Source organism: Dasypus novemcinctus, chromosome 27 (genome assembly GCF_030445035.2).
Source record: "Dasypus novemcinctus isolate mDasNov1 chromosome 27, mDasNov1.1.hap2, whole genome shotgun sequence".
Taxonomy (NCBI): Eukaryota; Metazoa; Chordata; class Mammalia; order Cingulata; family Dasypodidae; genus Dasypus; species Dasypus novemcinctus.
The window spans coordinates 17,417,242-17,435,872 of NC_080699.1; the positions used below are offsets into that span (position 1 = coordinate 17,417,242).

Consider the following 18,631-nt stretch of genomic DNA (forward strand, 5'->3'; position numbering starts at 1 on the left):
ATCAAAAATGGGCCTGGCCGAAGGGACGTGCTGGGACTTGCACCTGCTGGTCCTCACCCTTGGTCCCCAGTGTCGCAGGGCATTTTGTTCTCGCGCATCTCCAGCTGCGGGCAGCAGGGGGCGCCGCAGTCACAGCGGTGGAAGCGGCGGGGTGGGCCCGGGAACGGGGGTCACAGGCTGAAGCCCCCCTCCCTGCAGCTCAAGCTCCTCTACCTCCGACTTCTGCGCGAAGCCCGTTCTCTCCGGCGGCTGTGGGGTGCTAAGCGCTGCGGCCAGGACTCCACGGACGAGAGGGGGCAGCAACAGGTGGGCTGGGTTCACCTCTGTGCCCACTGCCACCGTCCCCTCCCGGAGTCCCCGGCTCCCACCCCAGGGCCTTCAGCGACCCCCCCCACACACACACACACACCCCATCCCTGGGAACTTCCTGCCCTTTGCCTCTGCCGGCCCAGAAGGGTCGTGCGCGCCCGGGGGGGCGGGGTGTCCCCGAGGCTGCCGCCCCTGCGGGTGAGCAGACACGGTGCCTCCGTCCCCAGGCCGCCGAGGCGGCCGCCAGGGCCGCGGAGGAGCAGGCCGTGCGGAGGCGGCGCCTGGCGCGCCAGTACGCGGGTGGCCTGCGGCGCCAGCTGGAGCTCCTGCGCCGGGACCTGCGCGCGCGGCGGCGGCACTGCGCCTCTTTCGGCGCCGCGCTGGCCGCGGCTCGGCGGCTGCTGCGGGCGCGCTCCCGGGCGGGCCGGGACCCGCAAGGGTGTGTGCGTGGCGGCGCGGCCTCGGGCGCCGCGAGACGGGGGCCGGGGGCGGCCTGGTGGGCCACGCCAGGTGCCCCCGCGCGTCCCTAACTTCCCCCGCGCACACACCCAGGGCAGTCCCCGGGCTGGACGCCGTGCTGGGCCGCCTGTCCCAGGCCGTGCTGCAGGAGGGCCACCGCCTCAAGGCCTGGGGCGTCCTGGGCACCGGCACCGGGGCGGCGCTGCTGCGTCCGGGTGAGCCCAGCCCGCTCAGCCGGGGACCCCAGGACCTCTGTGCGTTCAGAGCGCAGGCCCTGCAGAGACGCGGCGGCCACCATGCAAGGGTGGGGGAAGCGGGGGAGACCAGAGTCCAGGCCCCAGAGGTGCCTGTCTGGCTCCTAGGAAGAACTGCGGAAGCAAACGAAACCGCTGGGTTCTGGGAGTCCCCAGCTCCATCTTGTCACCCTTTGGGCTGCCACTCCCCAGGTCCCTCCAGCCTCGGCCCACCTGCCAGGGGACGATATTGCCGAGTCCAGGGCAGGGCTCCACACTGGGGACTTGACATTGCACAAAGACAAGACCCCGGCCCTGGAGAGCCCCACATCTGTCCTGGGTGAGGGTGGAATTCTGGTCATCTCTGGTGACACTGAGGGAGCCTAACGCTGGCTCCCCCGCAGCCTCTGCCGGCCTTCCCGGGGTGGCCGATGTCATCAGCGTGAATCCCATCACCGGGCTGATGGTCCCCGGCCCCAGCTGCGCGCTGCTTCCAGCCAGTGGCCACGCGGGGCCCGTTCCTCCTGGCCACTTCGTCCACCCAGACACTGGGCGGGTGCTGCCCGAGGCTGGAAACCTGGGCTATGACCTGCTGAGCGCCACCCTGCTGCCCACCACAGACTCCAACGCCAGTGAGCCCCGGCCCCCCGCATGCTGGGCTCAGTGAAGGGGCCTGGGCTGGTGGGGGGAGCACGGCTCCGGCCACAGGTTCCCCTCCTTGGACAGTGGACTCAGGGGCCCGCAGAGCAGTCAACGCTTGCGCACCCCTGCTGGATGCAGACCAGGCAGGGGTGGCGGGAAGCAGAGGCGGGGGGCCCTCTCCAGCCCCCATCCTGCAGTGCCAGGGAGGGGAGGGTGGCTGGCCTAGGGAAGCGTAGCGACACCTCCCATCTCCCCGTCCAGGTGGCGTGCGCACTTCAGAGGCTGCCATCCTCCCCTACGTGCCCTACCCACCCTGTCCTGCCTCGGGTTCCCCGCCAGCCCTGCGCCTGCCGGTCCTGCAGCCCAGGAGGGCATCTGGGCTGGGGGCCCTGATGACGGACCCCGTAACTGGGATCGAGGTGCCCGTGCTGGCTGTGACTCTGCACCCCCAAACCAGGCAGTGGCTCACTCTTGGGGGGACATACTGCAATCCCCTCACCCAGACCGTGGCCCCGCTGGAGTTGGGGGCGCCCGTGGAGGACCCAGCCACGGGAGACGTCTGGCCAATCCTGGGAGTTGCAGTGGATGAAGACACAGGTCTCCCGGCAGCCCCAGGCCCGGCCTTGCCCCCTCTGTCCCCTCCTGGCCTGGCCCCCCAGTCCCTCTGCTCGGCCCCTAGGCCCCCGCCTTGTGGTCAGCCCCCCTCTTTCTGTCCTCCATCCTTGCTGAGCCTCTCACCCCCGCCTTCGCTCTCCTTCCCAGCCTCCCTCACCCCTTCCCCATCTCCATTGCTGTGCCCCCAGGAAGGGAAAAGACAACGGGGTGGTTCTACCGTAAAAGTAAATGGGTGCTTTTCAAATAAGGAACCTTCCTCCTGTCATCACCGTTCCCAGCCCTCTGCTGGCTCTCTGATCCCTCTGCCTCCCCAGCCTCCAGTCCCCCAACCAGTCCCACCTTTCTGCCTTCATCCCCCAGTCCTCCCAGCCCCCCACCTGCCTGCATCCCTCTTCTTTCCCTCGTTACCCTCTAGGTTTTTTGCTTCTAGGTGAGGTGCTTGCCCTGGGGGGGCTGCGAGATGCCTCGGGGACCCTCCTGCTGCCTGGGGACTGCTTCGTGGAGCCTCTGAGCGGGAAGACAGCCCGGTTCCAGGGAGTGTGCAGGCACGAGGGCCGGATGCAGCCGCACGCGGGGGGGTCACAGGCCCTGCTGGATGCCAACGTGCTGGTGGCCCAGACCCACGTGACTGCCGTGCTCCGGCAGTGTCAGGAGCGCGCGGGGCCGGGGGGCACACAGGAGCTGGAGGCGGCTCTGGAGGACATGCAACAGGCCCTGTCCTTGAGCCTGGCCCACGCATTGCAGCAGGCTCAGAGGCTGGAGAGGCAGCTGGAGGCCGCGGAGGGCGTCCAGGCCAGCGGGGGCAGGCTCGGTACGTGTGGGCCTGGGCACGCGGCTCCAAGGCCCCGAGGAATCCCAGGCCCGGGGCAACCTGGTGCTTTGGGGCCTCAGGGCCTGCAAGCTCGGGGACAGGCCTGCGACCTCACTGACCATATACTTGTGTGACCCAGAGAAGACGGAGGGCGCCCGATGGCTTTGTGTCCCACCCTGCAAATGCTTGACTGTCCTTGTCGGTATTTTTACTCTCTCACCCAGGCCACGGGCCCTGCCCTTATGCATTGTTCTCACATAAAGTGTAGGACCCTCATTTTACAGTGGGGAACCCCAAGTTCAAGGAGCAACGTGACTGGCCCACCCAGGGTGCCGCAGTTAGCTAGCTGCAACGCCAGGCCTGGAGTCTGGGGCTCCCCCGCCCTCACCTCCCTTCTCGCTTTTACTCCTGCAGTGCCCTTGAACTTCGCATGAATAAGCTCAGGAAAGGAGCCTGCCCAGCTCCTCCACCTCCCCCCATATCCTGATACGAGGAAGGCGGGGAAGAGGAAGTGGGAGTGGCATCTCTCTAGAACTTATCTCACTCAAATCCTCTAGAAGCTTCCTTCTGCCTATAGGGTGACAAGATGTTAGTTAACATTTTTAGTGTGACCTGGAGATTGTCCCCAAAAGCCTGATGCCACTCAGTCCTCACATGGCCCTTCCCTTGCAGACCATCAGGATTTCCCGTCTGATTTGAAATGTTAAGTTGGCCTCAAAAGAAACAAATGCAGCTTTTGCAGGGATGCCTCCCTGCGCCGAGCCTGGAGAGAGCCTCAGCTTGTCACTTAGCCCCTCAGCTTCTCCCCTCTGCACCCCCCTTGTGTTAGGAACGATGTGCTATCCTGGGACGGAGCAGTGGATCCCGGCCCTCTATGGGATGGAGATTCCGGACCCCGAGGGCTCAGGGCTCCTGGTGCCCATCCTGGGCATGGAACGGGATGGGAATTCCGATCACGCCACACCCCTGGCCGGCTCAATGGAAGATGCCTACGGCCAAGGTAGGAGGGAGCTTGGGACCCTGAGAGCTTGCTGGGGATCAGGAATGTGACTTCGACCTGGGAGAGAAAACCCTGTAAAGCTCACGAGGGGTGGCCCCATTCCCTGCCCTCAGGAGCCACGAAATAGGGTCCTTTTCCAGCCCTACCTGGCATTGCTGCGGGGGCTGCCGAGACCCAGAGTAAAGGTGCTCAGAGGTTCCAGAGCCCCAGGGCCACAGGTCATCTTTCTCCCTTTATTGTTAAGTCCAGGGCTTCAGAAACTCACACACACACCCCAGAGCTTGGCCTCAGGACACCCTCTAATCCGGCTCAGAGCCTCTTGAAGGGTAAAGGCGGGCCCGGGGGCCCCATTGCTCCCTTCTCTCCATAATTCCTTCCCCCTTTGCCCACTCGCCTCTTCCCCATCTCCGGGAACTAAAGCTGGTGGCGGGGTTGGCATCCCACAGGTGTCGTTCCAATCTCAATTGGGGCTCAAGCCATCGACCCCTTGACTGGGGAGCCCGGCCCGGTCATTGCTGCTAGGATGGACCCGTCCACTGGCCTGGTGGTGCCAGTGGTCCAGGTGCTGGAGGCCCTGCCGCGGGGGCTCGGAGACCCTGGTCTGGTAGGTAGGAGGCTTGATTCTACTCATTCCTTCAGCACTAGGCATTGAGAACATTCTGTTAGGTGTTGAAATACCAAGACCCAAGGCTCGGAGCCTCTGGGCAGGTCGGGGGCTCCAGCCACAACTGAGGTATTCCAAGGCGTTAAGGAGGCTCTGAAGAGGGGCACCTAAATCAGAAAGGGGAGAGTTCCCGGAAGGCTTCCCCAAAGTTTACCCTTGGGTTGAAGCTTGATGAAGGAGTCAGGAAAAGTCTCTCCAGCCTCCGGGGAGAGCCAGGGCCAAGGCGGTTTGTGAAAGCAGGCATGTTCCAGGATGAGGAAGGTTCTGGGGCAAAGGCCGTAGATGAGGCCAACGAGCAAGGCAGGAAACAAGACGTGGGCAGCCTGTGTCCTTGGCTGGGGCCACGAAGTGTGACTTAGGTCGTGAAAGTCACGTGGCGCCATTGAGGCATTCTAAGTAGACATGGGACGTGATCAGACATGAATTTTTTTAGAGACTTTTAAATTTGGAAAATATGGGACAATACAAAAAGAAAATATCTTACTCATAATCTTGCCGCATTTTTTCAAGTATGTAAGTGAAGAAGCAAGAGCTGCCCCAGCTCTTTGCCCTTCCTCCAGCCATCAGCTTCTTCCTGCCCCTAATCCAGGCTCTCCCACCAAATGCAGCCAGTGTTAACAGGTTGGCATGTCTCCCTCCAGACATTTTTATGCATCCATAAAATCAGCATTCTAGAAAGTTTCCTCTGGCAACAGTGCAGGGGATGGATGGGAGCAGGGCCAGGCTAGAGCAGGAAGCCCCATCAGGAGCTTATTGCAATAATTCAGTCCTTGGCAGATCGCTACCAAAAGGAAAATGATTTAGGGTCACACGTTCTCAGCCTAGCTACAGTTTCAGAAACAAAGATGGTTATGTCCTGAAAGATTCCTCTTAGAAGCCAAGAAATGTCAATTCTAGTCCCCGGTCCGTTGTCTCACAGCATAAAGGAATAATGCAGCGGGGGAGAAGGATCAAGAAAAATTTCCCACTGTCCCGAGCCCATCTCCCCCGGCCTCCCCAAGGGGAGGGTGAGAGGAGGAGGCACAGAGGACCCCGGAAGAGTCAGGTGCTGAGGGAGGAGGAGAGTGGCTGGGGACCTTCCACTTCCTTGGTGGCTATTTTACCACCCACAACCGAGTCAACTGCCTCCTCCGTCTTAGCCTTGGACGCCCGGGGTTACAGGAGGCCTTCTCTTGGGCAGCTTTGGGGGCTACAGCCAGACCGCCTGGGCTGGGAGGAGAAACGCCTGCCAGCCTAAGCAAGCTGGGTGCTGTAGGTGGACACCCTGGAGCGGGAGCTGAGAGCCCGGGGCCGGTACTGGCGCCACCAGGGACGGGACGAGGAGCAGGTAGCAGAGCTTCTGGGGGACCTGACCCAGGAGGTCCTCTTCACTCCAGGCAGAGACGCTGGGCAGCAGGTGAGGCCCAGCAGTGGCACCCCTCCGTCCCCACCCCCTGCCAAGGCGGCACACATTTGTTGGGAGCCCTTGTGCCCCCCGATCCAGCAACAAGAATGCAAGCCATTTCAGGGCAGACACGGTCACACACACACACACCCAGACTCCCCAGCTCCAGGCCACCCCTCAGTGTCTCAGCAGGGTGGAGGAGCTGCCACGAGGCTGTCCAGCAGAGCACCTGCCTCCCCCGTGACCCTGCCCTGTGCTCTATCCTGGTAGCTGAGGGCCGCTGAGGAGGCCTGCGCAGCCTTGGAGACCAGCCGCCTCCAGGAGTCCCAGAGGAGAGCCAGAGCGCTGAGCACTCAGAGCAGCCCAGAGCTCGGCCTGCTCTCTCAAGGTGGGAAAGCTGCCCCCCACCCCAGGCCCAGATGCCCAGGGCCAAAATCCCCTGGGCATGGCGTTCCTGCCCAGCGCAGAGTCCCTCCTGCCTCCCAAGCGTGCCCCAGCCTGGCCCTGGCTCCTGGGAGCCCCTCCTTCTCCCCTCCACCCGCCGCCCGTGGTGGCTGCTGCCGCACGGCCCTTTCCTCTCCCCTCTGCAGCCGACAGAGAGGAGTGGGAATGGGAGGCACAGGTACTGCAGGGCGTGCAGAAGTGCCTTCAGACTCTAAGGCAGGCTGCGGAAAAGCTCAGGCGAGCAGTGGCCAGGCTGCGGGGCCAGGAGGAGGAGATGTGGCTGCAACGCAGCATGAGTCAGAGTCCGCCGGCCTGGAACTGCCCGACGGAGGTACGGCTTGGAGGCTAGCAAGGGAGAGGCTCCCGGGGCATCGGATGTGGCTCTTCAGGGCAATGTAATGTTGGGGGGTAGGTGGATCCAGGAGCAGTGGGATGGGCGGGGACACAGAGCAGAGAGAAAGGATTCTGGCATTTTGCTTTCCAGGTGGTTCAGCATCTCTCTGATGAGTTTCGGGAGGTGGTGAGGGAGAGACAGAGTTTCCTGGACAGGGCCCTCAGCCAGCTTCAGTTCCAGCGGGAGCTGAGCCACCTTCAGCTCTTGCACAGCCAGGTACTGACTGAGGATCTGTAGTTTCATCTTCGATAGGGCTTCAGAGAGCAAGTCCCAAAGCAGCCACCTGGAAGAGGTGGGAAGCAGATGCAGAACTAGGTTCTGACTCTTTCGTCCCAGATGATTGCCTCAGGAACCCCTGTGTGTCTGGAGAATTACCCTGGAGGCAGATTCTATGGAACAGTCACCACTTCTCACGGCGGCGGGGCCGCTGCCTGCCCCGTGCTGATCCCATTCCTGAAGAGCCTCACTGCGGCGCTGGTGGGAGCTCAAGGCGATGGCCTGGGGCTCGAGGGTCAGAGGCCAGGAGCAGGTGAGGATGGCCCCGGCTCAACGTTCCTTCTGCTGGCCAAGTCTTGACAAGTCCAGTTGGCTAATACCACAACTAGGGTTTCAGAGGACTGTGGAGAGCATGGCCTTAGGTAGATTCTTTGGGAAGAATATAGAGGAACCCAGTGCATTAGTTACCTATTGCTGCGTAACAAATGAGCCCAAAATGTCATGCCTTAAAATAAAAGACATTTATTATCTTATGATTTCTGCTTAGCTTGGTGCCTCTGGCTCAGGCACTCGCATGAGGCTGTGGCCAAGGTGTTGGCCAGTGGTGCGGTCATCTCAGGGCGTGAGGGGGTAGCATCTGCTTTCAAGCTCACTCCTGTGGCTGTTGGCAGGCCTTAGGTCCTCCTGGCCATGGCCAGGGACATCCGTCGCTTGCCACATGGACTTCTCCATGGGAGTCACGGGGGGCCGTCTTGAGGCTGCCTGGACCACTCAGTGCTACGTCTCGCTCTCTTTAACTTTGCCCACAGTCCTGCTCCCTCACCCCAACAATGATTTTCCTCCCCCTGTTCCGATGCAGATAAAGCTGATGGCACCTGGACCTCCCCGCTCTTGTCTGCCCTGAATAGAGTAGACATCTGGTCCCAAGCCCCCAGAGAGGACATCGAACCCCAAGGGGATGTGCACCACCAACCAGGTAACCTCCTCTTCTCTGGTACCCCTCTTTGGCATTATCAGGGGCACAGAAGGTATTTGATGGTATAAGCCCCAAGGAGTAGGAATGTCAGAATCCTGCCTTGCCAACCACACCTTTCTCGCCATCCCCAAGGGGTTTACATACAAGGAATAGCAAACAGGATTCAAAATACTGCCTTAATAATTACTTGGAAAATTTCCAGTAACCCCTACAGCAGAACTCTGGTAAAACTCTAAGAAATCTGGCCTAGGCCACCTTCCCACCAGAAACTGAATCTAAATCTTGCACTTTTACTCCATACAGTCAGCCACACGTTACAATGGAAGAGTGAGGCACACAGAGTGAGATAGGAGACAGAGAGAGCTCCCCTTCCCAGCCCCATGGCCACGTGGAACGGAAGCCGAGGAGAGAGTGGAGCTGGCCTGCCCTAAGAGCCAGGGTTGTTGCAACTCACCCACCCACCCAAGTGGACGTGAAGAGCATGTCGCAGTCCACCCCTAAGCATAGCTCCCTGAACATCCTTGAACTTGACCAAATGTCAGCAAACTACAGCCCACGGGCAGACTCCAGCAGGCTACCTATTTTGTATGACACAAATTAACCACAAGCCAAGAATGGCTTTATGTGATTGGGAGAAAAAAATATCAAAAGAAGAACAACATTTATATGGAATGTCATGTATACGGTTCTACATCTCTACATATATTAGCTCATTGAATCTCTGCAACAACCCAGCAAAGTGGGTACTAATACTCACTTTGTAGATGAGGAAGCTGAGGCATCTGGATAGGTCAAGCAAGTAGTCAGAGATCACAGAGCTATTGAGTAGTTCAAATGGAATTTAATGCCAGGAAGTCCCACCTCAGAGACTGTGCTTTTGACCTACTTCCCCATATGAAAAGTTATCCAACACTTTGAGAGCAGTGCCAAAGAGAACTCATTCCGGTGAGTTCCCAGAAGGGATGATCACTGTGTTTCAAAGAAAAGAAGGCTTTGTAGGGGAATCACGCCATGTTTCTACCATGGTGATAGGAAGCACAAACTTTAAACCCCAACTTTTCTCTTGACTGGCAAAGCCTAAAATATTTACTACCTGGCCCTTTACAAAAAAAAGTTTGGGGAGCAAATGTGGCTCAAGGTCCTGGGTTCGGTTCCCAATGCCTCCTTTAAAAAAAAAAACAAGCAAAACAAATGAAAAAACTAGCAACTAACTCAGACAAGTTGATGTGGCTCAGTGGTTGAGTGCCAGATTCCCACATATGAGATCCAGGGTTCAAACCCTGGCCCCCAGTATCTCAAAGAAAAAGTTTTGGCAGCCCTGGAACTTGACCAGTCTTGTTTTTGATTCCTCCTCCCTTTGTGAGGAAACCAAGAAGAGGCTGGGCCAAGAGGTGTGTCATCCTTTGAGTTTCCACCCCCACTTCAACCTACTTTGTCTTGCAATTGTATTGGCTTCATAATTATCAAAGAAATGTTACATACCATGTCTTGTCTGTATCTGAAAACCCTCACTCAAATTCTATAAGATAGTGGAAAATTATTAACTCATTTTCATAGATGAGATTAAAGAAGATTATTAACTTATTTTTATGGTAAAGAAGTTAAGTGACTTTCCCAGGATCATACAGAGCCTGGAGCAGACCTTCTGACAGCTGCTTCAGCATTCTTTCCTGTACCATGCTACATATTCGTTTTACATTGTCTTCTCAAGAAAAAAAAGACAATAGAAAATGTTTAAACTGTCAAGGTCCATTATGGATAATTTTGTGAGGAAGTAAGACTTTCAATATAGCTAACATTTGTGAGTGGTTAGTGTGTGCCAGATACATTCTATTTTTTTTTTAAGATTTATTTTATTTATTACTCTCCCCTTCCCCCTCACCACCCCCCCCCCCCATTGTCTGCTCTCTTGTGTCCATTTGCTGTGTTGTTCTTCCGTGTCCGCTTGCATTCTCAGCGGCACCAGGAATCTGTGTCTCTTTTTTGTTGCATCATTTTGCTGTGTCAGCTTTCCATGTGTGCGGCGCCACTCCTGGGTGGTCTGCGCTTTTCATGCGGGGCGGCTCTCCTTGCAGGGTGCACTCCTTGCACATGGGGCTCCCCTACACGGGGGACACTCCTGCGTGGCATGGCACTCCTTGCGCGTAGCAGGACTGCAGGTGGACGAGCTCACCACATGGGCCAGAAGGCCCTGGGTTTGAACCCTGGACCTCCTACATGGTAGGCGGATGCTCTATCAGTTGAGCCACATCCGCTTCCTCAGATACCTTTCTAAGTGCATTACATTTATGATCTCATTTAATGCTCAGAACAATCCTGTGAGACAGTAGAAAAAAGTCTGTTACCATCTTCTCTTGTTCTATTCTTCTAGCTCCTCTGCACCTATGGACAAAGACTTGGTCACTTTTCCATGAAGAAGAGCAGGAGAGCCTGAAGCACAGGAGGATGAGTGGATGGATGGATGATGGATGGATGGATGGATGGATGATGGATGGATGATTGATACCTGCAAATAAACATTTACTGAAGTTGAATGTTATTGTTAACATATGTGACTATGGAAAACTCTTGAAAATTTTACTGGTTTTTGTTGCTCTCTGCAGACCCAAAAAGCTCTTTGCAAGATCTCCCAAAATTTCAGACAATGCAGAAAGAAGAGCTGATAACTGTGCAATTGGCAGAGCTTTCCGCCAGGGAGTTTGTGGTTTATCAGTATGGCCTCTCCATCCTGCACCTTCTCATCCCCCAGCTACACGTGAGTCTGCTTTCTAGCCCCTCTGTGGAGCAGTCAACCAAGGCAGCCAAAGAGGGCAGGTTGGCCAGGAAGTAAGCTTCGAGGCCATGGATATTCCTTAGGATGGAGGACCTGGAACAGGAAACTTCCTCGTTCCTCCCTTTAGGGGTCTGATGGGAGTCATTTTACCAATCTTAAGTCTAATTTTTTAATAATACTAAGAATGAGGAGGATAAATGAAGGGCTTTCTACATGCCAGAAAGCAATCTAAGAATTTACACGAATTAACTCATTTAATTGTCACAAAAACCTTATGATACAGATACTATTATTTTATCTCATTTTTAAATTGAGGGGGAAAGATACAGAGTGATTGAATAAACTCACCCAAGATCACACAGCCAAAAAGGCAGAGCCAGAGTTGGATCCAGGAATTATGGCTTGACAGCCCGCATGTCTGTCCACCACTTTGGCCCACCTCTATTTAGAAAACAATAAAATGTTTGTCACAGCAGAACATTCTTCTGAGTATTCCAAAATAATCTCTCCATTTTCCTGAATCTCCTCACCCTGTTAGAGTTTAAACTGATGATGCAATGTGTTTGCTTTCTGTTAATTTGGTGGATGCCATGCAGCTGAGCTGCTTGAAAAGTTCTTAGCAAAAGGCTGTTTTTTTTGTTTCGGTTTTCGTATTTCACCCCTTGCAGACTCCAGAGATCACCTTGCAGATTGCTTCTCGTCTTCCTGCCACACAAACCTCAGACAATGCGTTCCAAGGTTCCTTCTTCTATGAGGTGCTGCAACTTTATTCCTAGGCATGGGTTATAGAATTCTAGGATCTAGGGAAGATAAGCAGAACAACAAAGAACCAATGTTATAAAACATTTTTCTCTCTCGGGTCCTGATGCATTTTATTCCCCATTGGAAAGAAGTCATTTAGCTCAGGAATAATAAATTTCACCGTGTAAGAGCTTTCTCTAATCAGGGAAATGAATATGTCCTGGCTTGCGCCCAGGGAATCGTCATGGCCTTGTGCCTGGTCATGAATCTCTGTCATTCTCAAGGCGGGTGGTTCCAGACTGGTATTTCCCGAAAGGTTCAGGAGGCCAGCTTCAGGAAACCCCACACAAACAGCGTCTGTGAGGTGCACCAGCTACCTGGGGAGCTCGGTAGAAATGGAAATACCTGGGCCGCCCCCCAGGCCCACGGAATCAGATTCTGGAATGGGCCCCAAGAATAGAAGCACTCCCCTGTGGCTCTTAATCACGCTGAAGTCAGAAAACCAACCGCTTAAGGAAACTGTGATTGAAGGAGATGCATCCAACACAGAGATACATAAGGAACTGGGGCCGAAATGTCTAGTAGTTTATTTGCTATAAGATGAGGGTAGCAGAAAAACTGGGAGATAGTAAAGAAAATCATTTACTTGCAGAGTTGAACTAGAACAGTAATTTTCCCTCGTCATCGACCTCCTCCCTTCAGTAAATTTCCAGGCAGCTCGGGGAGGCTCTGGCCTCGTGATAGAAAGCATGTAAAATCAGAAAACGGCCGTGGCAGCGGCCCTGCTCCCTGGGGCGCCCATCTCCGCGTTTGGGGTTTTCTCCCCTCAGAGGGCCGCACACAGGCTGCTGGTTGGGAGAGAGAGCCTGGCGTCGGTGGGGAGCTTCGCGCTGCTGCTGATCCAAGGCCTGGCCCACATCGCCACCGAGGACCTCGACCACGACTCCCACCCGGCCTTTCTGAGGTCGTTTTACGAGGTATTCATACCTGCCGGGCCTCTTTGCTCCTCTTCCCAGATCCCCGGGGTTGCTAACGGCTCTAAGCTCTGCAGCCTTGCCAGCTTCCGTCGAGCCCCTCGGTGGGCTGTGGCTCCTGGTGCCTGGCCAGGAGGTGGCTGTTCCTGCTCAGGTCGGTGGCAGCCGGTGATGAATGCGTGCACCCCTCTAGCTCTTGAGAGAAGCAAGCTTCCTAGGAGAAGGGCAGTGGAGCTTTCCGCAGAGATTTATGGACTTGTCAGGGCAAACTCCCCGGGATTGCCGATGGTCACAGCAGCGCATGGCAAGGGCAGCAGGGGAGGATGAACCCCGAGCCCCACTATTCAGCCAGTGTTTTCAAGCCTTAATAGCAACTCCCAGAAGCCCTACTGATCTGCCCCCCACACCTTCTCTTCCTTGAGCAGGGGCTAAAGATCTATTTCAAGGAAGCCTTCTCTATCACGCTGCAAATGTCAGCAGTCTCCCGAGACAGTAAGTTTGGCCAAATCATAAGTGCCATCCTGCTGGAAGAGCAGCCCATCTCAGAAGGAGAAAGAGATCTTCTCTCGAAACTCATTGAAAGGAAGCACGAGTCCCCCTTGGAGCCAGAGTCGTTGGAAGAGGTAGCTAACTCTATCACCTAGTCTCTTTTTTTTAAAGATTTATTTTTTATTTATTTCTCTCCCCTTCTCCTCCCCTAGTTGCCTGTTCTCTGTATCTGTTCACTGTGTGTTCTTCTGTGTCCACTTGGATTCTTGTCAGCAGCACCGGGAATCTGTGTCTCTTTTTTTGTTGCATCATCTAGCTCCATTAGCTCTCCGTGTGTGCGGCGCCACTCCTGGGCAGGCTGCACTTTTTTTGCATGGGGCAGCTCTCCTTGTGGGGGTGCACTCCTTGCAGGTAGGGCTCCCCTACACAGAGGACACCCCTGCATAGCACGGCACTCCTTGTGTGCATCAGCACTGTGCATGGGCCAGCTCTCCACATGGGTCAGGAGGTCCTGGGTTTGAACCCTGGACTTCCCATATAGTAGGTGAACAGTCTATCAGTTGAGCCAAATCCACTTCCCTATCACACTGTCTTGATTAAAACTGAGTTTGTCACAGAACAAAGGCTTCAGGATATGCCCTATTCAAATATTTCTGACCGAGGGACATTGGTGCATTGCCTTCTCAAACCTCCATGGCAATATCTTGGAAATCCTTTCCTCTACAGGGCATACAGTGCTGCATGGCTCTTTGAGACCATAGGATTGCAAATGTGGCTACCGAGCCATGTAACTTCATGCCCCACTGACACTTCTTTCAATAAGCAAGCCAGAGTCCATCTGTAAAAGTCACTGTGACTTTGAGACTAAATTCACATCCCTAAGTGAAGGCATCTTTACCCAAACCTATTGTGTGCTGTTTTCTGTGCAAACTTCACAACAGTCTTCTTTTTAATACTGGTGTGTTATTTAAAGCATTTTCATGAAGAAAAAAAAAAGATTGTCATCTCAGCCTTTTACCTGTTAAAAACAAAAGATCATAAATTTTAAGTCCATGATCTTAAAAAGATCATCTTACATTAAACGTCAATCCATTCTTAAGATATAAACGACCGCATATCTTTTTTCCATTTTCATATAAATCTTTATAACTTTACACAGAGAGAGAGAGGAGTCCTTTGATCCACTCAGCAATCCTGCAAAGTAGGTAGCATATATATTTTAAGTCACATTTTAAGATTAAGCAATTTGCCCAAAGTCGTGAAGCTATTGTCGTGGTAGATCTGAGACTGGAATTGAAATCTCCTGATTGCTGAGTAAATGCTCCACATGCCTCTCTCGGTAATCAAATCTCCATTAGGTACTGAGCCAAAGAGTTAGTCTGCAGTTGCTGACATTGATGACATTTTGAAATACTTGGGCTCAAAACTGTCAGTGATCCAGACCGCAGAATTCGGTTATCCTCCAACTCCCACAAATCACAGGGAATGGCTCATCCCCTGTCCTCGCTCAGTAGCCACATTTGACACAGCTGTTCACTTTCTCCTCCTCAACATCTTCACTTGGCCATCAGGACCCCCGCCTCCTCTGGTTTCCTCCTTCCTCTCTGGCAGTTCCTTCTCAGTCTCCCCTGCTTATCTCTCCTCTTCTCCCTGATCTCTTCGTGTTGGAGTTCTTGGAGTTCTTCTCCTTGAGGGTGTCATCCAGCCTTGTAGCCTTCAATCCCGTCCATATGTCAACGACTCCCAAATCATATCCCCAGTCCTAACACGACTCCCTAACTCAATGCATACATCCAACCACTTACAGGCCATCTCTGCTTGGATGTCTCATAATTATCTCTAACTCAACATACCCAAACCAAATTTCCATCTTCTTTCCAAACCTGCTCCACCCAAAACCTATCCCATCTCAAATGATGGCAACCCCACTCTTAGTTTCTTAGGCCGGTCTTCCTTGAAACCTCTTTCACTCTTACGTATACCCCACCACCAGCCCATCAGGAAATCCTGTTGCTCTACCTTCAGATTATATCCAGAATCTGACCACTTCTCATCACCTACACTGCTACCAACCTGGTGCAAGCGAAGGCCAGCTCTTGCCTGGATTACTGCAATGCTTGCTGACTGGTCCCCCCTTGCCTCTCTTCAGACTCTTCTTAGCACACAGTCAGAGTGATCCCTTTAAAATGAAAATCAGACCTACGCAAAAAATCCTGCTGCGGCTCCTCATTTCACTCAGAGTAAAAGCCACAGAAGCCAAAGTGCCCACATGTCTTCCTCACCCCTTCACCTGTTACCCTATCCCACATCTGCCCAACTCCACCCACACTTACCCCCTTGCTGTTCTTCAAACACACCAGGTCCTCTCTCCTCTCAAGGGTTCCTCTACCTGGAGCACTCCTTTCTCGAAGGCCATGGTTCTCAATCTGCAGCAATTTCAGCTGCTGCAGTACATGTTTGATCATCACAACTGGGAGCTGCTGCTGTCAACTAGTAGGTAGAGGTCAGGGAAGCTGCTAAATACCACACAATGCAGAGGACAACAAAGACTTATCCAACCCCAAATGTCAGTAGTGCTGAGGTTAAGAAACCCTGGACTAATTGTTCTGAGGTTAAGATACTGGTTAGAGTGTGTCTAACTCCCTTACCTCCTGCAAGGCTCTGCACAAATGTCACATTCTCAATGCAACCTACTCTCACCATCCTATCTTAGTTTTCAGCCCTCCTTAACCCCCTACTCATCAGATTTCCTTACCCAGCTCTATCTTTCCTTTTCCTATATTACTTTTTAACATCCTATACAATTTGCTTATTTAGCATGCTTCTTGTTTATTATCTCTCTTCTCCTGCTAGAATGTAAGCTCCATGAGGTCAGGGGTGTTTGTTTTGTTTCCTCATGTATCCCCAGTGTCAGGCTCATCGTAGGCCCTCAATGTATTTATTGCTTTAATGAATAAATTGACTTATATGTATGTACCTTAATGCCATATTCTGAAATACCCAATCGATATAACTTATAAGGCAGATGAGAGCAGACATATATTTCATTCTTGCCACGTGTCAGATGTTATACTCAGAGTTTTATATACATCATCTCATTTAATTTCCCTGTACTCCTATAAGGTGGGTGCTACTTTTATTCCTATTTTACAGATGAGGAAACCGAGACTTAGAAGAGTTAAAAACAACTTGCCCAAGACTTAGAGACAGCTGTGGAGCTGGAATGTTAGTCTTAACGCCAACTGCCAACCATAAAGAGGACTCATTTTATTTTAAAAGCAGAATTGCATACATTACTCCCAGGTCCACATTCCAGTTAAGAAGATTCAAAAGTACTTAAAAGAAATGGGCACAGCAGTTTTAACTCTGTCCTTCATGCTCTCTACAGTATATTAAGAAAAGCAAAGACCTTCTCCTCTTCACCAATATGGAACATTTCCTGAAGAGCATACTCACCGCAGAGCAACAAAAACTAAGAAAACCAGGAGATCATTTTGGAGGGGAAGATAAGGTGAGATGCCCTTACAAAGTGAATAGCAAGCTGATTTACTATTCATCTTAAAATTTATAATCCTGTATTTTGGGCCATATTTAGAATTGCTTGTATCAGAACAAAGGATTAGGAATTAATGACCATATGAATAAATCACATAGTAACTACATTTAAGAGCTGTCCCAGTAACAGATTGTAGATCTTTGAACTCAGAGTTTAAAAGGACCCAACAGGTCATAGAATTTTTCCTGCTATCTTCCAGGCAGGTAAAGTGTTAATCCTATAGAGCCTATAGAGCAGGAACCAAACTCAGACTGAGCCCATTTCACCCAGCTGGGAAGAAGATAAAAAGTAACTAGAATATGGGTCTCCTGCCTTCATGCTCAGGGTTACTTCTACTATATCATATTTGCCTACTACTGTTTTCCAAAAGGCATTTTTGTTTGGGGGCCATTGTTGGTTAGTATTTAAGTCCTAGCATTTAAAATTTTGCCATAGCTTTTTAAAAATTAGTAATATGCTTTTGGTTCCAAACTACAAACATTAATATTTTGTAAGATCAGTGGTAATTTTACCTCTAGAGCAGGGGTTCTTAACCAGGGGTCCACGGACCCTTGAAGGGTCCTTGGAAAGATCTCAGGGGGTCCATGAGCTTGTATTGAAATTTAAAAAAAAAATTACTCTTGTGGATACATATTGGGGCTGGTGTGATACATTTATTAAAGAATACACAGTATAGTGTGGACTTGGTAAGAGGTCCGTGGTTTTTACCTAGCAAGCAAAGGAGTCCATGGAACAAAAAAGGTTACGAACCCCTGCTCTAGAGAGAGAGCACCCACATGCCTTCATTTTTCTTATGCAAAGTGGAGACCTGCCACATTGCAATCCAGAGCAGAAGCTAGCAACCTAGAGGGAGTACAGAGCCCTGACCCCAGTCCTGGCCTCCAAGCCAGTTTACGGAAAGCTATCACCAACGTCTGGGGTGATAACTACTCTTTTAAAACTTTATTAAAGTATAACACAGTTTTTAAAAGTACACATATCATAAATATGCAGCTCAATGAATTTTCCAAAGTGAACATTCCCAGGTGTCCAACATCTAGATCAAGAAATAGATGTGTGAATATCTTACAACTTATTTATTCATTCTAACTGATCGCTTTGTGAGTATTTTCCAGCTTGGGGTTATTACAAATAGTCTTGCCATGAATATTGTTTTGCATCTTTCAGCAACTATACATTTCTATTGGGCATTTACTTGGAACTGGAAACCCTGGGTCTTAGGATATGAATATGCCTTAGTAGACACTGCCAAACAGAATTCCAAAGTTATTGTATAAGTATATACTGCTGCCAGCAATGGATAAGAGTTCTGGTTGCTCCCCATCTTCATGAGCATTTAGTATTTTCAATATTTTTTTATTTTAACCACTCTTCTGGGTATGCGGTATCTCATCATAGTTTTAATTTGCATTTCCCTGATATCCAATGAGCATCTTCCATATACTTATACACCATCCGACTGTCCTTTCTTGTGAAGCACCTATTCTTGCCTTTTGCCCATTCTCCATTGGATTGCCTATTTTTGTTTCTTATTGATTTATAGGAATTCTTTATTCTGTAACTACTTTTCCTCATTTTGGGCATTATGTCTCTTTCCTAATGGCTCTTTTTATAAAAATAACTACTTATTAATGCTGATCTTTTTCTGTTTTATTTTTAGCTCTAGAAAGAAAATGGTGGCCCCATTTTAGTCTTCATGTTAAAAAGAAATAAAACATCAACATCTGATGAAGCTGAGAATAACAGAATTATTTTAAAATAAATATTCATGTATGAATCACATAGATAAGTAGTATAATTTGGGGTGTATATATAATTAATGTCTGGCAGAAGATGAAGAGCACAATGACATTTCCACCATGAAAAGAGATCAGACACCATGTCTTCTTAAAATATTCATTTTTAAAATATTTACTGAAACTTTCTAGAATTTTGAAAGGTATAAATGTAC

At 51.7% G+C, this 18,631-nt stretch overlaps 1 protein-coding gene across 1 annotated transcript; it reads left to right on the top strand.

Moving 5' to 3' along the window:
* Window positions 1-858: 858 nt before the first annotated feature.
* Window positions 859-18,460, top strand: LOC101447725 (uncharacterized). The gene is made up of 18 exons (XM_058289019.2): window positions 859-983; window positions 1,406-1,633; window positions 1,905-2,240; window positions 2,689-3,069; window positions 3,899-4,069; window positions 4,516-4,673; window positions 5,989-6,129; window positions 6,388-6,505; window positions 6,708-6,892; window positions 7,046-7,171; window positions 7,292-7,484; window positions 8,031-8,147; window positions 10,751-10,902; window positions 11,589-11,675; window positions 12,492-12,638; window positions 13,061-13,258; window positions 16,513-16,635; window positions 18,341-18,460. The coding sequence occupies exons 2-18, from the start codon at window positions 1,465-1,467 to the stop codon at window positions 18,344-18,346; spliced, it is 2,808 nt and encodes a 935-aa protein (XP_058145002.2). The 5' UTR covers window positions 859-983; window positions 1,406-1,464; the 3' UTR covers window positions 18,347-18,460.
* Window positions 18,461-18,631: the final 171 nt, after the last annotated feature.